The sequence below is a fragment of the Gymnoscopelus braueri genome (assembly GCF_963280865.1).
Source record: "Gymnoscopelus braueri genome assembly, chromosome: 11".
NCBI lineage: Eukaryota > Metazoa > Chordata > Actinopteri > Myctophiformes > Myctophidae > Gymnoscopelus > Gymnoscopelus braueri.
This window is the reverse complement of record NC_137613.1, coordinates 38266308-38283807: the sequence shown is the minus strand read 5'-3', so window position 1 is coordinate 38283807 and position 17500 is coordinate 38266308. Positions and strand designations below refer to the sequence as shown.

General features: G+C 43.2%; 1 protein-coding gene across 1 annotated transcript in view; it reads left to right on the top strand.

The window, feature by feature from the left end:
• Positions 1–17500, top strand: part of LOC308095616 (glutamate receptor ionotropic, kainate 5-like) — a gene marked incomplete at its 3' end in the record, with an annotated part of 85832 nt that overhangs the window by 18553 nt on the left and 49779 nt on the right. The window contains 3 exon segments of the mRNA XM_080442667.1: positions 7435–7613; positions 7883–7936; positions 14877–15038. Coding sequence (XP_080298793.1) covers positions 7435–7613; positions 7883–7936; positions 14877–15038 — 395 coding nt within the window.

Genomic DNA, 17500 nt, shown 5'->3' with positions numbered 1-17500 from the left:
TGTCCTTTTTTGACCATCTGGACTTACACTGATGAAGGCTGGATGAAATTAGAGAAGATTGAGTGAAGATTGAGTCTTTTTAATTCATTTATGTGATGAGACATTAGACAAGTCAAGTATCATTGCAGATCAGTTAGAATTTTAACTGGAAAGGTGCACTCATTAGAGTGCAAGTCTCTGCCAGGAGGCATGCCCTTCCTCCATCTTTCTGTCTGTCTGGGGCAGACAGCCTCAAGCTATATGGAAACAAGTATCTGTCATGAAGACATTGAAAACTAGTGTGGCATGTTGTCACCACTACGGCAAACATGACGTTGCAATGTTAAGGACTGATAATACGTTGCAATATGTGTGTGTGCAAGTTACCCCTCCCAGCTCCAATTTCAGTAGAAATTGCACGTAATTCTGAACAGATTTGAAAGTTCTGTGTAATCAGCAAAGTGTGATTGTTAAGTCCTTGTAACTTGTTGTATCAATCAAAGGTTTTGAAATGTGTCAGGTTTTCACTGCCTCACAGTCGCTTTACTAATCCTTTGCGTGAGGAAGTGCTGCATTTGCATTGCAGTGTAGTAAATGACATGGCTCATGGGAGACGTGACAACATGTTTTCACGTTCTAGGAGAAATTAACAATAATATTGCATGTGTTATGCTACATGTTCATGTACTGTACATAATAGACATTGCTCTTGGTAGGTGTATGAGCACAATTAGCAAGAACAGCCCAATGTTCTAGAGTCCAGTTTAGGTTTACGGCTCATCTGCGGAGTAGTGCAACACATAGGAAGAAGCGTTTTGATAATTTTCACCTATAATGACATATACTGTACCCAAAATAGTTAATTGTGATTTTGTTTTTCATGTTTTTAATCCAATACTAACTCTTTTTGAATCTCACCCCAGACAAATACCCCATAATTTACAAAAAAAAACTAAAACTAACACAAAAACTAATTTTAAACTAGAAAAAGTCCTTTTGAAAACGAATCTAAACTAAACTGACATTGAAAACATGGTCAAAATAGAAAATAAAAAATAAAAAAACATGATAACAAAGCATAATAACCGTCATATACTTTTGAGACTAGCTGAGAGCCATCAGACAGGACAGTTCCATTATATTCTGTGTGAGTGTGACTGACACACTGTGAAATATCACCTGTTCTATTCCTTCATCTTAGCCAGTGCTTGGGACAAATGTTCCAGCCAGTCGATCGGCCAGTCTATTAGTTGTGCCTATGTACACCGCTGCACTGAAGTTAGCTCCTGTTGTAAAGGTCAGAGAGATTTTCCACCTGAACTGGAATGAAATCCATTCTGGCAGCGAGCGTAGCCGTCAGTCTGCCAGTGACAGACTTGTCAGCATGTCACCTGGTCTGTCTGTCTCCGTGAGAGCATGTCAACCAGCCAGTTAGTTGATCTGTCAGTCAGTCGGTAATATGGTGACAGTCAACCAGTTTGTCAATTGATCTATCATTCTGTCAGAAAGCCAGCCAAGCAGGCTAGGATTCTGTCAGCCAGCCAGTCAAGCAGGCAGTCGGGCAGTCAGTCAGTCAGTCAGTCAGTCAGTCAGTCAGTCAGTCAGTCAGTCAGTCAGTCAGTCAGTCAGTCAGTCAGTCAGTCATGGAACCAGATAATTAGGACAAGGCCTAACTACTTTAGCCCAAAACAAACTGTTAAAAACAGGACAAACAAAAATATAATTATCCTAAGACAGAACATCACATACAACACCAGAAATTGTGTTTATCTGATTACTTGCCAAGTATGTGGATTACAATATGTAGGAGAGACGAGCAACTCCATAGCAATTAGAATAAGCCAACATAAATATACCATTAATAATGAAAAGGATACCCATTTGTTAATTGTTCAACACTTTATGACACATGGAATTGAGGCTATAAAGGTATGTGGCTTGGAATACAATGACCGCTGGACAATTGGACAGAGAAGATTCCATGAAAAAGAATGGATCACAAGACTTGGCACAAAATATCCAGGTGGTTTAAACTTTTAAACTGCCCAACAGAACTGAAACCCTTCACAAATTCTCACTAAACTAAACAATGGAGTTGATCACCTACATCAAACCACATAGTTGAGTGGGAGATCTCATTGTTGAGTTAGTGAGAATATTAATGAAGACACATTGATACCAAGAGCCATCAGCAATTGGGCCATCAACAGGGAGCTCATTGTCTTCCAAAATGGAGGTGTGAACAACAGAACTGTAGATATGCTAACTGGATTCCAAGCTTGTAACCTTTTAGCACCTATCCCTTAGTTATAAAATATAATGTAAACACATCTTTAACTGGAATTAAGAAAGAGTGGAAATAATTTTAAATCCGAGGGTCTGCGGTTACCATGACTCAGAGAATTGACGCCTCTGCCCTGCACAGTCAAACAGAAATCACAAACCTTTAAAACAGAAATAGTCTATGTAAGTTTAATTACACAGTCAGTGGGGCAAACGCAGTCCCCACCAATATTATTTACGATTCTGTGCTTATCGGTACATAACTCGGACGGCGCTGAGTCGACTAGCAGACCATCGGCCGGTCGCCGCGGGCACTCGCGCCTTGAGGCGCTCGGGCGCGACTCCTCGGCCTCAAGGTCTACTGAGTCGGCGCGCCTCTGTCATGGTCAAACTTTATTTTAAATGGAACTCACAAAGCCTTAATAACATAAATAGTTTATGTAAGTTTAATTAATTGCAAAACATGACACCTCTTATTCAAAACAGATGGCGAATGCACCTTCTCTTTATAGGGCCTACACAGATAGTACCACAAACTACCTGTGAGGCCTCTTTGAATTGAATCTCATAGTCAGCAGTCAGTCAGTCAGTCAGTCAGTCTGCACAGTCAAATAGAAATCATAAACCCTTAAAAACAGAAATAGTCTTTGTAAGTTTAATTACGCAGTCAGTGGGGCAAACGCAGTCCCCACCAATATTATTTACGATTCTGTGCCTATCGGTACATAACTCGGACGGCGCTTAGTCGACTAGCAGACCATCGGCCGGTCGTCGCGGGCACTCGCGCCTGGAGGCGCTCGGGCGCGACTCCTTGGCCTCAAGGTCTGCTGAGTCGGCGCGCCTCCGTCATGGTCCAAAACTATACTTTATTTTAAATAGAAATCACAAAGCCTTAATAACAGAAATAGTCTATGTAAGTTTAATTAATTGCAAAACATGACACCCCTTATTCAAAACAGATGGCGAATGCATCTTCTCTTTATAGGGCCTACACAGGTAATACCACAAACTACCTGCGAGACCTCTATGAATTGAATCTCACAGTCAGCAGTCAGTCAGCCAGCCAGCCAGCCAGCCAAGGAACCAGATCGCACAATGTGGCATGGTGGCACGGTGGCTCAGTGCATTGTTGTCCATTGTCTCACGGTACTGGCTTTGACCCTGACTGGGCTATTTCTTTGGGGAGTTTGCATATTTTCCCCAGGTGCTCGTGGGTTTCCTCCAGGTGTTCCATTTGCCTCCCACACTAAAAGACGTGCATGTTTAGGATGTACTACTGCCAGTGTCTAAGGCACTCTTAGAGCTGCTCCGTGGTTGCCCACCACTCCTAGGGCGGACTCACACATGGACGACAGACAATGCGTCTGAAACGCGAGTCGGAACGCTGACGGATCATCAGGCACAATGATTTCCAATGGTCTACACATGCTGCGGCTCGTTCAACGTGTTGCGTCGGCACTCTCCGCCCCGTTTCTCCCATAGAATGGAAGTGGATGGGGGAGTCGTCCGTGTGTGAGTGAGCCCTTATAGTTATGATGAATTTCCCCAATGGAACCAATAAAGTATACCTTAACTTAAAGAAGCATTTCACTAATATTATATATTATCTTCATATAATGGGTCCTCACCCTGCGTCTCAGGTGGGCTGCGGATAGTTCAGAAACCTTTCAATTTTCAAGAACAAAGGCTTCTTTTACAGTGTGCTGACATTCAAGTTAGAGAAAGCCATGGATTTAGCTTGGAATCCCCACCGATTATGTAATTGGTCGGCAGGTTTCTGAACTGTCCTCAGCCCACCTGAGACACAGAGCGAATAGACGGTACCCTCTTATAATAGGGTGACCACCTCAAAATAGTTAATTTGCAGGACAGCAGAGCCCCTGTTGCGGGACAATGCGGGACGGGACAGGATGGGGGTGTTACGACAATAATGTATTTGTTGTTAATTGCCTTACTATCATATTTGACCTGTGGCCCAAGCCTAATATATGATTCTTTTTAACAACCTTCTGCAATCTGTAGGGGATATTCCTTATTATTTGAACAGGCTTAAAAACACTTAAGCTACTGTAGGCTATGTGCAGGAAAAGAAACAAAGAGAGACTTACAGGCTAGGCTTATATAATTGTTGGATTTGAACAGTTGCCATTACTTGAATTTGCATTCTTGTTGTAATTGACAGCATTCTCTTTTAGCAAGTTACAGTCTAAGTCACATGCAGTTCTCCTATTCAGCTTTTGATTGGATCAACAACGCTGCCGTAGTTCCTTTGATCAGTCCATCAATTAAAGCAGTGCTTGTGATCGTCGATGTTTAAGACAATGCATTACTCTATAATTTATTCTATTTTGGTTGCGTGCGGCTTGAGCAGTGCTGTCCAATATCCTCTTTGTTGTGACGGAGTTGTTATTAGTGAGATCTCTCTCACCTGCTGCAACAGAAGTCCAGTTTGGTGTGTGCTCACTGCTCACGTTAACAGTTTAAGCAGGTAACTGAAAAAAGCTGAATTAAGCATGATCACTTGGGGCGGCCATAGCTGAGTGGTTAGTGAGCCTGCCTAGGGAACCAGCTGGCCCTGGTTGCCCCAGGTTTGATTCCAGGCTATCCCAGCATATGTGCCGATGATATGAAATTTGTCCCTGAGCAAGACTCTTAACCCCAATTGCTCACAGGTTCTCATTGGAAACAAGACCGCAAGGACTTTCATGAACGACCTGTTAAAAGGAATTATCCTTATCCACTTGTTCTGTTCATGCGGGACGCGGGACAAATGTCCCATTTTCGGGACCGTTCCGCGAGATGCGGGACGGGTGGTCACCCTATCTTATAATGAGCATTAGTGAAGACTTATCATATGAAGAAGACATAAGGTTGAAAATGGGTGAAGTCCTCCTTTAACTTAATCACCTACTGATGCAATCAGTCTGTAACTCACCCAGACAGCGAGACAGCCTAGTTAACCTTTCACTCACCCAGTCAGGACTCATATCCTTTACTACTAGTCTGCCAGCCAGCCTGCTTCTGCCAGACCACAGAGTCAGTCATTCAATTGCAGTTGGCTGCCAATTTCTCAGTCTGACAGCCCAACCTTTAGTCAGTCAGCCAGCCACCTACCCATCCAATCTGTCACCCCCACACCAACCAGCCATTCACTCGCCCACTCGCATTGTATGCCAGCTATTCTGCCAACCAGCATGCCCGTGCTAATCACCACACAGCCAGTCTTTCAGTCAATTACTTAGGCAGTCAATCATTCACTCATTTGATCAACCACCCAATTGCTCTGCCAGCCAGCCAGCCAGTCAGCCAGCCAGTCAGTCACCCAGACACAGACTTACTTCATCTATCAGTCACCCAGCCACCCAGCCATGAGCTCACCCAATCCCCAAACATTAAATATGCCAGGCTGCCAACCCCTGCCAGCCTCTGCAATCAGTCATTCAACACAGCTGTTCGGTCAGTCAGTCAATCAATCAGTCCTGCAGTCCAGCGAGTGGATTAGCAGAGTTCCCTGCAGACTGGATTACCGCTCTCCCTGATGAGCTAGCTCGCCGCTCGGCTGCTCAGGTCTGGCCCAAGGTCGAGTGCGCGATCATGCTCTGAATACTGTCCTCCTTTGCAGCCCACCTTTTCTTCCTGCTCCCATACTACCCTCCGATGTTTCTCCCCCTCACTTTCTCATCTCATCTCTCATCACCTTCTCCTGTCTTCATCATTTGTCCTCTCTCCTTCATTCATCCTGCTACTGTACTTTATCTAACCGCCCTCTCTCCTCCCATCCTTCCTTCCTCCTCCTTCCGTAATGTCATAATTTCTCTCTTCCCACTGCTAATCAATTTAGATGTTAATTCACGTCCAGTTTAATCTATTTAAAATCTATTCAGGAACCAGCTTCTACAGTTCATTTAAAATTATGTCAGATCATGTATTCATTTATTGCTTAATAAGGTTGGAGGTGACATATTCCCCTGTGTGGATTTTATTGTCAATGTTTGAATTTGGAATAAAGAGGAACTGAAATGAACAATTCTCCTCTCCTCTCCTCTCCTTCCATTATGTCTATCTGTGGCCACTCTTTCACTCTCCTTATTTCCCTTCTCTCACCCTTTCTCTCCTCCCACCGTCTTCTTTATCTATCTGTCCTCCTTCAACACCTATCCTCTCTCCATCGTAATGTGCCTGTGCCTGTTGAACAGCTTTCTGTCTTAAGCACTATGCATGCTAACAATGTGTTCAACACAGCTTGTGTTGAGTAGTACTCGAGTGCTTCTCTCTATTCCTCTCCCCGTATCCTCTCCTCTACACTTTCTACCCTTCCCTCTCGAACCACCCCTGCACTCTTTCCATATCGATCCCTCCATCCAGGCCTTGTCTCTCTATCTCATTGCTCCTCTCTACTGCTGGTAGCCCGGGTTCCTCTCTTTTGCGGTATACATGGCCTGTTAACGGCGCTGTTTACCGCTGTTATATTGCTGTCTGGGAACAGCACTGTGGCCCAGTTAAACCTTGCAACGTATGGGAGGTTTATGGTGACGATTAGCCCCAGACATGGCCATTGGGTTTTACCAGGGGACAGATGAGGAGGAAATGAGGTAAAGACTCTCCCAGGGAAAGTTATGACATGAGGGGAGACAGAGAGGTGGAGGCTGATCGTGGAAGTGCCGTGTTCAGTTTGCCCTATACTGTAGGGTTACATGTCTGTCTGTGGATCTGTGCAGCTATCAGTCTGTCTTCTTTTCTGTCTGTGGTTCTGAGCAGCTATCAGTCTGTATTCTTGTCTGTCTGTGGATTTGGGCAACTATTGTCTGTCTGTGGATCTAGACAGCTATTGTCTGTCTTCTTGTCTGTCTATGGGACCCTGGGAGCATTGTAAATGTCAGTGTCCATTAAATGACTTATTCTATATTGTGTTATACTTTGTAATACTAGATTGATCATACTGCAAATAGACTTGGAAATTTAAACCGTTTTATTCTCATTCAAGTGCTTACAGTTCATTTAACTTTAACTTTAGCTTCATCTTACTCTCTCTCTCTCTCTCTCTCTCTCTCTCTCTCTCTCTCTGCCCCCCACCCTCTCTCCTTGTGTCTCCCTCTATTTCTCCTGTCTGCCTCCTATGTACACACCCTTGCTTCCTGAAACCATCATAATATAATCTCCCTCCCTGCCCAGGCCTGCTGCGACTGGAGGAGCTGGTGCGTCGCTTTCTGATCTCACGGGAGACGTTGTCTGTGCGCATGCTGGATGACAGCCTGGACCCCACTCCCATGCTGAAGGAGATTAGAGACGATAAGGTGGCCACCATCATCATCGATGCCAACGCCTCCGTCTCCTATCACATCCTCAGAAAGGTACATGGACTGGTGGGGGTTCTGTTTGGTTGTTTTGTCCTTTCCTTTGCTCTTTGATTGGAGTTGTATCATGTCTTTGTGAACAGACTCTAGTCTCTGGAGCTGTTAACAAAGACAGATATGGAGCAGGTCTCTACGCTTTGTTCACTATACGTCCTATGTTCTTTAGCCGGCGTGGGGATGTTGCAGAATTGAAAAGAAAATCCCTCCCTCCTGTCTGCCATTGCTGACATGAGTTTCTGTTCTGTTCCTGTCTTCCTCCTCCTCAGGCCAGTGAACTTGGGATGACGTCGGCCTTCTACAAGTACATTCTCACCACCATGGTAAGAACACAGTATCTTTGTTCAGACTGGCACCCCCAAATCAGATTAGATTTTTGGCTGATCCAAGATTGGATTGAGATTGGTGTTATCAAGTCTGAATCGCAAAAAAAACTAGCCTGGTTCCAGACCATAGACCCCGCCCACTCTCTGAGTGGACTGCAGCTTCAGTCTGATAATCAGGCTACAAAAAAAACCTAACAGCAGATTTTTGTGAATCAGATTTGAACCATGCTCCTAGGTGGTTTGAAATTCAATTCAAAGCTGGTTTCTAAAGATGTGTCTTAGTCTGGACTCTTGGACACTGAAGTGTGATACTTTGTCGTACGACAGTGTTGCTCACCTAAAATAACCGGTCTACAAGCTCTCAACGTATCGATGCACCGCTTTGTGAGCTTGTAGATCTGCTATTTTCATCGGGCGGCACCGTCGTACAACAGAGAATAATTTAAGAATTACTAGCGCCTATGCCGTCATTACAGTCACTCCTAAAATCTGATTTTTACAAACAAATCGGATTATAATCAGAGTATATTCTCACCAGCATGGTAAGAACAGCTGACTGTTTATTTCCCGTTTTTCAACTATTTAATTTGTTTATTCACTATTAATTAAATTAAGCTTTAGTGCAGTCAACTGAGCCAGGTAGTAAACACACATAGTACATTTTATACGAGTTACAGTTTGTCGTCATCTCTTTAATTTGCTCCAGACTCCAGAGTGTCTTCGGTGTAGCCTATACTCCCTTCTCCTCGAATCACTCTCCCTTCCCCTTTTTCTTCTCGTTACCCTTAACCACTATCTCATCATGGTCCGGGGCCGCAGTTTGTCACAGTTACGATTGCTCTGTCCGGTGCTGTGCCCTTGTGTTCAGTGACTTACGCGGTTAATAAGCCCGTCAACTTCCGAGCCTCGTCTCCCAAACCACGCCATGTCAGTTTTTTTTTTGTTTCTTTTTTATATGCCGGACACTCGCAAGGACGCATCAAGCTGCGCTTGTAATCAAGGGCGAAACTGCACTTCTGTCCGCTAAAAGTTTGGACGGCAACCAAAAGTCTGTAAATTATGACCTGCCCCTCCCACCAGCCTTCTGCTCCTCCTGTCCCTCTGCTCCGTCCATCTACGAGTGAGATCACACAGACACTTACACACTTTGTGTGTGTGTGTGTGTGTGTGTGTGTGTGTGTGTGTGTGTGTGTGTGGCGCACACACACTATTTGTCTTTTCCTTTCTAGTAATACACTCTGAAAGACATACACAAACGCACCTGGGTTTTTGTCATTGACCTAACTTTGATTTTGGAGAACACTCAAATCACAGAAGGTGGTGAGGGACTTAGAAAAAGTTTCTTCTCAATATATATTTTTTAAATCTATTAGTGGCCAGTGTTTAATTCCCCACAGTCCCTAGGGAGTGTGAGTGTGAGTGTGAGTACTTTTTTAATTTCAAGGACCCTCATACCTTACACAACTGTAAGGGTCTATTTGGAACCCTGAGGGTCCCTGGACCCCACTTTGAGAACCACGTGCTCTAAGGATAAGGATAATTCCTTTTAACAGGTCGTTCATGAAAGTCCTTGCGGTCTTGTTTCCAATGAGAACCTGTGAGCAATTGGGGTTAAGAGTCTTGCTCAGGGACAAATTTCATATCATCGGCACATATGCTGGGATAGCCTGGAATCGAACCTGGGGCAACCAGGGCCAGCTGGTTCCCTAGGCGGGCTCACTAACCACTCAGCTATGGCCGCCCCTCTACTCCGATTGCATTGGCTGCCAGTTTGTGATTGACTCCCATGTCCTTAAAACAAAGACAAACTACATGGCCAAATGCAAGAAACCAAACATTTAACCTTGTTTGAGCTGGAATCTGATCACAAGTGGAAATGAAAGTGAACAGAGCACACTGGGGGCTGGTGTTTGCATTAGCTAGAAATTGGTTGGAAATAAATCTCAGCCATTTACTATGCATCTCTTAATCTTTCAGAAGGCCACGTAAACATTTATTTGCTAGCCTGACAGCCGGGAACAGCACGTTTGACATGGAAATGCATTGTTGGTCGTAAAATCTATCAAAAGCAAGGACTATTGGAGCTGGATGTGCGCTAGGGTTTGTCCAAAGGGAAGATTGGTTGGATCAGTTCCCAATTGTGACATCCAAAAGGGAATGAACACCAACATGGCGTATAGGATCACATGAGTTTTAACTACAGAAACGATAGCAATACCAAGGTTTCAAATTTGTCTGCTGGTAATATCTGCCTGTAGATTGGCTATTTTCTGCAAAGACATTTGTTGTAGAGGGGAAAAAGTAGAGGGCCTAGTATAGAGTATAAATAGTAGGGTTTAAGTGGTTTAAGTGGTGCTATTTAGCTTTCTTTGCAGTAGATGGGAGAGGGAACTTTGGTTGTCAATTAGAAGTGGAATTTTAATTAGCAATCACGACTTTTCAAAGCTTAGTTGTGAGGTGTGTATATCATGTAAGCAGGAGCATAATTGGCTACCTAAAAAAACCCTGTGATAAATCACCATATTACTCCAGCGTCTTTTGCTTCTAAATTGTACAGATGATCACTCCAGGTGGTGGAACTGTTGGTAATTTGTTATCCAGCTCACTAATGTTACAGAGAATTAATTTTCTAAGCACGTCATTTGCTGGGTTTGTGAGTGGCTTCCCATGCAACCCTTAAATATTTACAGTAAGCCCCAGTGTACTGTATATTTGTCTTATGACAAAAATAACTAATCTACAAGCTAACAACGTATGGCATTGTGATGTCATAAAGATAGGACAAAAAGGAATCCATTGCATTTATCAATAAGCTATCAAAATTGTGTTTTTATGAACTGACAAAGTTGGGTATTAATCTAAGACTGATCACCACCTACGTATACCATAGTTATAGATGTGCAACTAAACTCCAATGGCCATGGATTAAAAAACTGCGCCTCACTTGACTGCAGTTTTCGATGCTGAAAGGAAGTCTAATGATAAAATGGTGCAAATGTGCACTCAAATATACTAAATTGACATAAAAAAATAAGGAGCGGCAGCGCCCGTCACGTGACACAGTGTAAATGGTTACATGGATTTACTGTGTATTCAGGATTCACAGCAAGTGCAACAGAAGAATAGCTGCAATTCCTAAATCATAAGTTCATTCAGATAACTCATAAATAGATTGAAAAACTTTTTATTTATTATATTGTATTTGATCTTGGCATTCAGGCTCTGCTACATATTACTCCCTAGCTCAGCACATCAAAAGGCAGCCATTTAAGAACAGGGAGATATATGTCACAAACAAACACCCCCCCCAGGGGAAAACAGAATCCTTAGGGAAAGCAGAGCCCATTGGTGGTGCTGGGCTGGCAGTGGGGCAAAGAAGCGAATACCATCCTTCAATGAGAGCAAGAGGAACAACAGTGAATGAGGTGAGCTTAAGTAACCCATTCATTACGGGAATGCATCTGTGTCATTTTAAGATTTCTTTGGCTATTCAAAAATAGCAGATATACAAGCTCATAGCGCGGGGTAGAACATTTTCAAGAAAAATCTTGAAAATGGGTGCAAATCTTTGAATACATATATTTTTTAAGCGAACATTTGTAACTCAAATCTTTGCTTCTGGGGGGTCCCTGGAACTAAGCATTTTGAGTCCGCGGCCAAATACATATCTAAAAATGTTTTCTAAATCCTAACAGTACAGTATCAGTGGTGCTCTAACTTTTCCATGTCAAGGACCCCCAAAATGATATGTATTTGGCCGCAGACCCCAATCTCAAAATATGTTGATCCAGGGACCCCCAGAAGCACAGATCGGAGTTCAAAATGTTCGCTTTAAAACATATATATATATATATTTAAAGATTTGCACACATTTTCAAGATTGTTAAAAAATAGTAGATCTACAAGCTCATAGCGTGATCTACTGCGACGCGTTGTGAGCTTGTAGATCTGCTTTTTTCGAAAAACCAGACTAAAACTAAAACGTTTCAGATGACTAAAATATGACTAAAACTAAATGTATTTTTAATAAATATTTGCTGTCAAAATTAGCACTGGGGCAAACCACCATCCAAAGCTGTAACTTACAGTATATTACAGGATAAACACACATAACATTAAAATCCCAAGTTCGACATGATGGGCTGTTCAGAAAGTGAACCTTCTAGTTGCTCTCAACTCTTGTTTCTACCGTACCACAGCTCAGTGAAGGCATACAGCTTGCTCAAACAAAGTTCGGTGAGGTCATTGAACAGAATGACGTGAATGCGGAGAAAACAAACAAACAAACGCATTCCATTTTCTATTCTTTTCTATTTTTGTACCTCCACGATTTTCGAACTAGCAAAAGTATCACCACAGAAGACACCAATACGAACATCGTGTGCGACTGCTCAGCAATTCAAAGTGCTCGTGATTTATGTTGTTTAATTTCTGCAATCACATCTGCAGGTGGCAAATGCACCGTTCCAGCACTGTTTCCAGTGAGCGGGGTCTAACGTTCAGCACTCAAAGCAGCACTCAAAGTGCAGCCGCATTGAGTATAAAACGATTTATTCCGCAGAGAACTCGACCTGTTTTGGCAAGCCTTCTTTTGAAGTATGCTGCAGCCTTGACACAGCAGTAACATCTAACGGCCCTTTATTCCGATGTCATCTCGGTGTCCTCCATAGCTGAAGAGCGCAAGCTTAGTCAGTCACTTTTTCCCCCCTGCCTCCAGCCAACCCGCTCTCTGTCACACAACTTGGCACGGCTGCCGTCTGATGCTTGGCTCTTGGCCGTCGGCTAGAAATTGATTTGGCAAACAGTGACTTCATCAGCAGCATCAGCTTACTCTTCTCTCAGCAAGTTGGGTTAGGATTAAGTCAATACTGTCTTCATTTTTTTGTGGTCGGGAAAGCAAGAGCCTAAGCCCAGATATTAATTCAGAACATGTGCACAACAGTTTTCTTTACCTGATGAACAAGTTAACAGTATTTCCGAGGATGTTTTGTAGCCAGCGGATATTTGCAGACTACAGACTTTGATTGTGCCTTGGGACTCACACACACACACACACACACACACACACACACACACACACACACACACACACACACACACACACACACACACACACACACACACACACACACACAAACACAAACACACATCTAAAGTTAAATTGTGTTAAAATCTTTAATTGTGTTTAATTTTAATTTAATTCGAGAATACAAATGAAACCAAACAGACACATAAGAGTTTCATAGTGTATTCTCCATAGTAAACACAAACCCCTTAAGGGGCTAAGCAGCAGCTTGATTTTGGTTTGTTTGAGCCAGTGAGGAAACATCAGGGCATGGCAGAGCCCCACACAAACACAGACTGCTTTGAAGGTCTTTGAAATGTGTGTGTTTGATGTTTGTCTTCTTCTCCTCCTCCTTTGTCTTCTTTGCCTTCTTTATAAAAACTTTCTTTTTTATTTGTTTGTTTTTTTGCTTCTCTACCTCTTCTTCCTACTCGGATGAGAACGTTGATTTGACAGTTGACATTCAAAAGGAAAAGGGGAAAAATTAAAAAGAAAATCCCCCCTCCTGCTCACACACGCTCCTTTTTAGGATTTAGGCTACACCCGCAGCGATCTTAAACTGACTCTGCCACTAGCTTTTTCTACCACACTGTCTTAATGAGGTAATACCTCATTCTCACTTCTTGAATTTTCTCCTCAAGTATAGACTGAAAGGGACCTGTCACCCGGATATCAACTCTTCTTTGACCATCTTGTGTTGCTCACGTCCTCAACCCTGCGGCACTCTCTGTCCCTTCACTTTGTCTTTCACGTACGCACTGTGCTTCTCTCTTCCTCTCTCCATCTGTCTCCTCTTTCTGGAATTGTCTTCTCCTACTTCTGAGAATGTTGAGGACTAAATGTAGAATGTAAAAACTACACAACCAAACCTGCTGGTTCAACGCCCTCCCAAATTCTCTCTCTCTCTCTCTCTCTCTCTCTCTATCTCTCTCTCTCTCTCTCTCTCTCTCTCTCTCTCTCTCTCTCTCTCTCTCTCCCTCTCTCTCTCTCTCCCTCTCTCTTTCCTCTCTCATGTGTCTGTAAAAGCCAAAATACCTCAGGGAAGATAGTGCCTCCCTGGATTTCAATCTACAGTACCAGTGTCTCCCCAATTAATTATCTCCCGCTGTTTCCTTATTCCATCCGAAATGTCTCTCTCCTCTTCTCTCTCCCTCTCCATTACATTCTCTCTGTCTTTCTCCCTCGCTGCTCTGTCAGTGTCTCCATTTGGGGAGGCATGTTGTCCGCCAGGAGAAATGGTTGGTTGGTTGCTAGATGTCACAAATTATCTCCTGAAATAGTATATAGTGCTGCTATTGTGTGCTTTTCTGAGAGATGTCCAAGATTTCCAAGACATTTTGACTGTCACAGAGCATGTGTTTAGAGTTTTATCGATATTGGGACAAGTCGTCCGGTGTTTTCTTTTCATTTTTTTATTTTTCATTATCCATTGCTGGGGGTTTTCCAAATGTAAGGCCTTGGTGAGGTGCCAAAGCATTGCAGGGGGGTGCGGAGACAGGTGAGGTGAAAGAGACAGCCGTTTGGGATGAACAATACAAAGTTACTACTGTAGATATGCCCGTAAATTTGCGCAACAATGGTTGTGACAAACTTGACTAAATCCATCATACAAGCAATGAAACAAACAAAGGACTTCTTAGTTTGTATTTATGCTCTGTTCTCTGGCTTCACTCATTTATCTGTAACAGTTGTGTGAATGTGTAAACCTACACTTACTGTAGCAATGGCACAACTCAGCAGCACATTGTCGCTCATGAGGAAGACACCTTGGTGGACCTGACACTCACTCTCTCTCTCTCTCTCTCTCTCTCTCTCTCTCTCTCTCTCTCTCTCTCTCTCTCTCTTCTCTCTCTCTCTCTCCCTCTCCATCAGGACTTCCCACTGTTGCGGCTGGATGACGTGGTGGATGGCCACTCTAACATTGTGGGGTTCTCCATGTTGAACAGCACCCATCCGTTCTACCTGGAGTTCATCCGGAGCCTCAACCTCTCCTGGAGGGAGGGCTGTGACATCAGCCCCTACCCCGGCCCTGCGGTGAGGGCCTCATTAAGAATTAAGGGGGGGGCAGAATAGCGTACAATACAATACAAACTTCAACTTGTCATGCCACCACATGATGACAATAAAAAGACATCCCTACAATGAAAATATATGACATAATAATAATAAAAGCTAATACTGGAATAACCAGTCAACCTCTACATAACCGTATAAAAATGACATTGCTAAAATGTAATAAAATGGGGTTGGGAGAGGAGTAGACCTTTAAAAGAACGTGTAGAAATGCACCAAAAAAGAATTACACCAGCAGTATTTATTGTCTACAAAAAGAGGGAAAAAAATCAACCAAACAAGAACAAAAGAATATCTATTAAAACCAAAGGAGGAAAAAGACACACACGCTCGTGCTGCAGAAACAGTGAGTTTGGGACGCTAAAAGTGCGTACACAGTAATGAGCAAAACTCCCCTGATCACCACACATCTCGTCCTCAGTGTCTGTCACTCTCTCTCTCTCTCTCTCTCTCTCTCTTCTCTCTCTCTCTCTCTCTCTCTCTCTCTCTCTCTCTCTTTCCTTTTCCCTAACTCTCTCTCTCTCTCTCTTTCTCTCTCTCTCTCTCTCTCTTTCTCTCTCTCTCTCTCTCTCTCTCTCCTCTCTCTCTCTCTCTCTCTATCTCTCTCTCTCGCTCTCGCTTCTCTCTTCTTTTCCTTTTCCCCTAAACACTCTCTCTCTCTCTCTCTCTCTCTCTCTCTCTCTCTCTCTCTCTCTCTCTCTCTCTCTCTCTCTCTCTCTCTCTCTCATCTCTCTCTCTCTCTCTCTCTCTCTCTCTCTCTCTCGCTCTCTCTCCAGCGCCACCTATCCATCTCTATTATAAAACAAACCATCAGGAGGAATCAATCTCTTTGATGCCATATGTCATGCCATGTGACAGGTCCAGCAAAACAATATCACCTGAGAGAATAGTCTTTATAGGGCATAACCACCATCAAAGATAAGATAAGAAGATATACCTTTATTGATCCCTGTGGGGGATTCAGATGTTGTCGCAGCAATAGCATGAAACACAGGACAGGTACAGGTAAGGGTAGAGAGAGAAAAAAAAAATGTAATAAATAGACTTAAAGTCTGACCCCAGACACTTGGTGAGACATGTACTAATATTTTATAAATAACTAAAGGGTCTACAATCTATCACCAGTGAATATTTCCATGAATATACATCTATTGCCTATGAGTGGACATATGCACACACTACAGGATCAGCAGTGAATATGAGCCTGATATACAGTGCAGCTGGCCTTTAACAGTGGGTATCTGGATAATATATACAGTATATACAGTCTATCAACAATGAAACCGTTACAACAGTGATCGTTAAGAGGCATCTGTCATGGTTACAACATCTGCAGCAGCCTGTTGCACACATTCAAGGACCTGAGCCTCTTCAGGAAGAACAGCTTGGTCTGTCCCATCCTGTAGAGCAGTGGTTCTCAAAGTGGGGTCCGGGGACCACCAGGGGTCCTTGAGGGGCTTCCAGGAGTCCCCAGCAAATTAGTTGACGTAAAGCAATTTACAGTAAACCTATATACTGCCTTTAGATCTGCCATTTGAAAATAGCAGATCTACAAGCTCACAACGCGTAGCATTGGGAAGCATTGTGGCTTGTAGATCTGCTATTTTCAAAGAAATTGTGAACATTTTGGAATAATCTTTAAAAATATGAACACAAATCGAAATAACAAATCTAACACACACATTATGCATTTTGAGAAGACCATTATTCAAATGAGAACATACAGTATCAATGGTATCATTGTGGTACTGCCAGTGCCAAAAACCCTATACTGTATATCAACATTTTTAGGTTTTCCTACTCTATTGCGAAGCAGCTGCACAGGAGATTCAGCATCGAGGGGCTTGTAACCCCACACAACCCTTTCAGCTGAAGGATGCACTTTAAGTAATACAACTTGGCAGAGTCATGACATTACAACACTGGGACAGAACTTTCGATAAAATCTTACCGTTTCAAGAGAGAGTCTTACCTGCCTCATGCTCGGAGTGGAGAAATATTTTTTTAAAGTCTACCTTTTCAAGAATAATTACAGTATAATGTTTGGTGCGGCCCCTCTCTCTCTACGTCGTCCTCAGACGAGCCCTCCATCGGCGTTCAGATGGTTTGGGAGCATGACCATCTTCATCTACTTTCAATCAATCAATTTTATTTATATAGTGCCAAATCCCATCAAGTCTCATGACACATTACATGTAGACCCAACAGTTCCCTCATGAGCAAGAGATTGACAACGGTGGCAAGGAAAAACTCCCCTTTAACAGAAAATTTTAGAGCAGAACCTAGCTCTCGGTGGGCTGGGCGGCCATCTGTCTTAACCGATTGGGTTGAGTGAGAGAGGGGGGGGACCCATACACACACACACAAAGATGCACAGCAACAACAAAAACAACAGCTAGCAGTTCGCAAACATAATCCATGAA